This window comes from Plasmodium gallinaceum (genome assembly GCF_900005855.1).
Source record: "Plasmodium gallinaceum strain 8A genome assembly, contig: PGAL8A_v1_98, whole genome shotgun sequence".
Lineage (NCBI taxonomy): Eukaryota > Apicomplexa > Aconoidasida > Haemosporida > Plasmodiidae > Plasmodium > Plasmodium gallinaceum.
Window position 1 is genome coordinate 478447 of NW_021628265.1, and position 5168 is coordinate 483614.

Here is a 5168-nt window from a genome sequence, read left to right on the forward strand (position 1 = left end):
AAAAAAAAAAAAAATTAAAAAAAAAAAAAAAAAAAAAAAAAAAAAAAAAACAAATAACGATAAAGAATATAAAAAAATAAATTCAATTTTTCTAATTCTTATAAATATTTTTCCAATTATAATACCTTAAAAATTAAAGATACTAAATATTAATAAGAGAATCTAATAATATATTAGGATTGAATCACTATTAAAAAATAAAATAAAAAGTTAAAGCTAATTTATATATATTAAAAATATGTACATATTAACATATGAAAAGAAATAATAGAAAAAAAAAAAAAAAAATGTAAATAAATAAAAATCAGAAAATGTTAATTTTAGTATTTTTTTTATTTTTTTGATAAGTTATATTTCACTATGGCAGTATTTACGTTTACAATAAATGCAATAAGGGAAACACTTTTATCATATGAAGCTTCTGATAAATACGAAAAATGAGAACATAACTTAAGAAAATAGCATTTTAATTTATAATCATAATTACTTCTTAATAGGTATTTAATAGTTGTTTCAAAAATAAAATTAACAGGTATTTGGCATGTTATTAAACTCTGAATTTTTGTTACACATTCCTTCATTTTTGTTTGAGTTGGGTTTATAAAAACAAAATCACATAGTTCATTTATATAAGTGGCAGCAACTGATAAAGATTGATGTGGCTTTGTTGAATTTGCATACACTGTCATTTCTAAAGCCATGATGCATTTCCTTAAATTTCTTCCATGTGTTTCTATTAAATTTTTAAAAAAAGATTGTGAACTAAAAGATTCAGAAACATTTTCGTTGTCACATATATTTTTTAAAACACTAAAAATCTCTTCTTCTGTAGGCAATGGAACTCTTATGCAAATACATCTACTTTTTAATGGTTCTATTATTTTAGATAAATGTTCTAAATGTAAAATAACTCTTGCATTTCTTATATACGTTTCTAATGTTCTTCTTAATCCTGCTTGAGCCCCTTCACTTAAAAATTCAGCATCTTTAAAAACAAAAATTCTATACATAGGAGTTTTAGAAAAAAAGGAGGCACTAGATTTATAACTACATAATTCTTTAATAATACTTTGAACAATAATTTTATCTTTGCTTCCTAATTCAAAACATTGTAATTCTAAATGATAATTACTTTGAACTACGTTTATATTTATTTTATTTTCTACATTTGTTATACATTCAGGTCTTCTAATTATTTTTTCTTCTTTAAATATTTCTTTTATTAAGCAATCTATTCTAGTGCTTTTTCCACCTCCAGGTGTGCCATAAAATATTATATGGGGTAAATCTTTATGAGCACTTAATTTTTTTAACCTCTCCGTTATATCTTTATGAATTGTTAATTCGTCTAAACTCTGAGGAGCATATTTCTCCAACCACATTTTTGATAAACTTAAATTCGAAATAAATTCAGAAAAAAAAAAAAAAAAAACTCAAAAAAACATGAAAATTTTACTTTATAACAAAATATTTTAAAAAAAAAAAAAAAAGGTAAAAAATAAAAACAAGATATTTCAAATTAAAATTTTTTTATAAAGAATAAATAAACATACATATACATAAATTTATATATGTGCATAAATTAATAAATAAAATTAGAGACATATAAATATTTATTATCGCATAAATATTTATATTTTCAAATTACAACAAATAAGATAAAAAAAGGTATATCACAAAAATTTAAAAAAAAAAAATTAAATAGTAAGTAAAATATGCTAATACATTATTTTTTTTTTTTTTTTTTTTTACAGGTTTTATAATTTCTTTTAAATATAATATTATTTTATTATTTTAAATTTATAAAATAAAAAAAAAGTATAGTAAATTTTTCCTTTTTCCTTTAAACCTATATAAATTCCATTTTGTATTTTTCTTTTTTATTTTAAAAAAATCTACATTTCCCAATTTACTTTTTACTTTTTCTTACTTTTATATCTATCATAATTATGTCAAAATATATGAAATACTTAAGTAATCTTTTTATTTATCTTTTTATTAAAGAATTTTTATTTTAAAATATGAAAAATATGTTATATTACTATGAGATGTAAAAGAAATATTCATAAAAAAAAAAAAAAAAAAGGAAAAAAAAAAGCTTCAAAAATGTGTTAAGAAGTTCTAATAATGAGAAATGTATATATATAATAAAGATATTTAATAAAATATTTTTATTTAAGCAAAAAATATTAAAAAAAAAAAAAAAAAAAAAAAAAAAAAAACTAAAAAGCCATTTAACTACTAATTCATAATTTTATAATAAAGATTATCCAACATAAATTTCTAAAAAAAATTTAATAAATAATAATTATAAAAATATACAGTGCACTTTTATATTAATTTTAAATTACGTTGAAATTATATCATTTTCATACAAATATTTAGTCTTAATATTTAAATATGTAATTTCGATTAATTTATTTTTTTCAAAATAATTATTCATTATTTTTTCTTAAGTTAAAAATACACATTTTCAAAAAAAAAAATATTAAAATTTTTATTCCATAAAGAGAAATAACATAAAAATATTTATTATACTTAAAAAAAAAAATGAAATAAAATAAATTAAAGATGTCTTACAAAAAAAAAAAGATAAATAATTAAAAAAAAAAAAACCATATTAACCTCAAAAAAAAAAAAAAACATTTTGAATAATAATAAATAACGATTTTCTTTATATTTCTAAAAAAGTGAGGTAATGATTAAATTATTTTATTACAAGAATATTTAGATTAAAAATAAAAACAGAGATCAAAATAAATATATATGTTCATTTTTGAAATAAACATATTTAATATATATGTTAATATAAATGTGATAAAAAAATATATGTAATCATATATATTTTAAGAAGAAATATTGTACATATAAATATGGGGTAAATAAAAAAAAGAACTAATTTTAAATGTAAAGTTATTAAAAAAATAATAGTAACAAAAATAAAACGCAAAATTTTTCTCTTAATTTATCAAAGACTTAAAAAAATAAATACATTATTATAAGATCATCATCACATAAAAAAAAAAAAAAAAAAAAAATCCTTTTTATAATATATATAATTAGTAATATTATATTTTTACTCCATATTAGAAAAACTTGTTAAATTCAACTAAAATTCAATCTTTCGGATAAATTTTTGTTTTTCTCATGTTCTATTTTTAATTCATTTATTCTGTCTTTTATAATTTTTTCTCTTTCTTCATGAACACATTCTAATCTTTGATAACTATAAATAAAAAGGTGAAAAAAATGTAATTATATTATAAAGGTAAATATAATAATAGTAATTACATATATAAAAATGTTTAAATCATATATTTGAATAACATTAATTTTATAAATATATATATATATATTTAAAATTTAATCAAAACGACTAATAAAAAATATCTTTTTCATAAAAAAAATAATATACAAGTGCAATAAAAAAGAAGAAAAATAAAAATAACTATAAAAAAAAAAAAAAAAAAAAAAAAAAAAAACATTAATTACCTTATATCTTGTGATAGAATATCGATTAATTTTTTATAGTTTTCTTCTTCATCTGAATTATATTTAATAAAATTTGATTTTTTTAAATAATCTTTAAATATTTGTTTTGCTTCTTTTATTTTATAATATTTCCATTTCAAGTAGACTTTTTCTAAATGTTCATATTTTAAAGATGTAAAAATTTTGTTATTTTTATCAATTAATTTTATTATTTCATCAAGAGATTTATTAATAAAATTAATTGATAAATCAGCTAAATATTTATCAAAAGTTTTCAGTTTTATATTTATATAATTATTTATAAATTCCCTGTATATATGAAATTTTTCATTATCACTTAAAGATAATTTTTTATATTCTTCATTAATGGTTATATTATCAGGAATGGAGCATAATTCTTCAAAACTTTTTTTTTTATTAATACAAGTATCATATTTCAAAATATCATCATTTATAACAGGGAATTTTAATTTTTCAAATAATATTCCTAAAAAAATATTTTTTTCGTTTCTATTTACTTTACTTTTTTCTGATTGACCTTTGTTATTTAAATATAAGTTTCTATCTTCTCTTCTTTTGTTTTTATCTTTTATATTATTTAAAAGTTTCTCACTGACACTTTCAAATATTTTGTTTTTTTTATCATGGGAAAGGATTTCATATTTTTCCTTTTTTATTAAATTATTTTTTATCTTTATCCATCTTTTTGGATTTTCATCTTTTAAATAATCATTTAAAATTTTTTCAAATTTCTTTTCTACACTTTTTTCTTTTTCTTTTTTTTTTTTTTCTAAAAATTTTTTCAACAATTTATTTCTAATATTTTTCCAATATTCAGAATTATTCCCTTTATACTCGCTTTTATCTTTTAAAAAATTAATTGCATCTGATTCCTTGAAAGTGTAAAAAAATTCTTCTTTTTTATTTAATAAATTTTGAAAATTTTCCGTTAGTATCTTTAATTCCATCTTTTTATCTTCATGAATTTCTTTTATTAATTTATAAAAATATTCTTTTCTCATATCTTTTGGCACACTTAAAAATCTACTATCATATAAAATATTTGCTAATACGTTTTCATATTTCGAAAATTCACTTAACTTTTTTTCTATGAGAAGATTTTTATACTCTTTCAAAGTAACTTCAATATTTTGATTTTCATTATTTGTTTTTACATTATCATTATTATTATCATTATTATCATTATTATCATTATTATTATTATTATTATTATTATTATTATTATTATTATTATTATTATTATTATTATTATTATTATTATCAATTTCTTCTTGGATATAAATTTTCTTTTCTTTATTTTCTTTTTTCAATATTTCTTCTAATTCTAAAGGGTAATTCCATGTTTTCTCATTTGTTTTTTTATTAAAATAAAATTTATAACTTTTACTTGTTTCTATAATAAACCAATTTTTACTATTTTCTATATATTCCCAACTATATGGTACACCAACATAATATTCCTGTTCTTCTTTTGATAAGTTATCATATTTACTTCTATTAATATCAATTATATTCTTATAATTTTTATTCTTATTCATATTTTCATTTTCTATTTTACTCTCCATTTTTCCTTTTTATTCTTTTTTTTTTTTTTTTTTTTTTAAAAAAAGAATAAAGTTCTCAGTTCCTATTTTTTTTTTTTTTTTTTTTTTTTT

The 5168-nt window shown here is 16.6% G+C and overlaps 2 protein-coding genes across 2 annotated transcripts; both read right to left on the minus strand.

Annotated features, from left to right (window-relative positions):
- Positions 1-332: 332 nt before the first annotated feature.
- On the minus strand, positions 333-1382 carry RFC5 (replication factor C subunit 5, putative; the record flags this gene model as incomplete). The annotated part of the gene is made up of 1 exon (XM_028672412.1): positions 333-1382. The coding sequence occupies one exon, from the start codon at positions 1380-1382 to the stop codon at positions 333-335; it is 1050 nt and encodes a 349-aa protein (XP_028528967.1).
- Positions 1383-3105: 1723 nt separating this feature from the next.
- On the minus strand, positions 3106-5078 carry PGAL8A_00338100 (conserved Plasmodium protein, unknown function; the record flags this gene model as incomplete). Its single annotated transcript, XM_028672413.1, has 2 exons — positions 3106-3226; positions 3493-5078. 2 exons carry the CDS (start codon positions 5076-5078, stop codon positions 3106-3108), a joined length of 1707 nt encoding a protein of 568 aa, XP_028528968.1.
- Between the last annotated feature and the right edge of the window lie 90 nt (positions 5079-5168).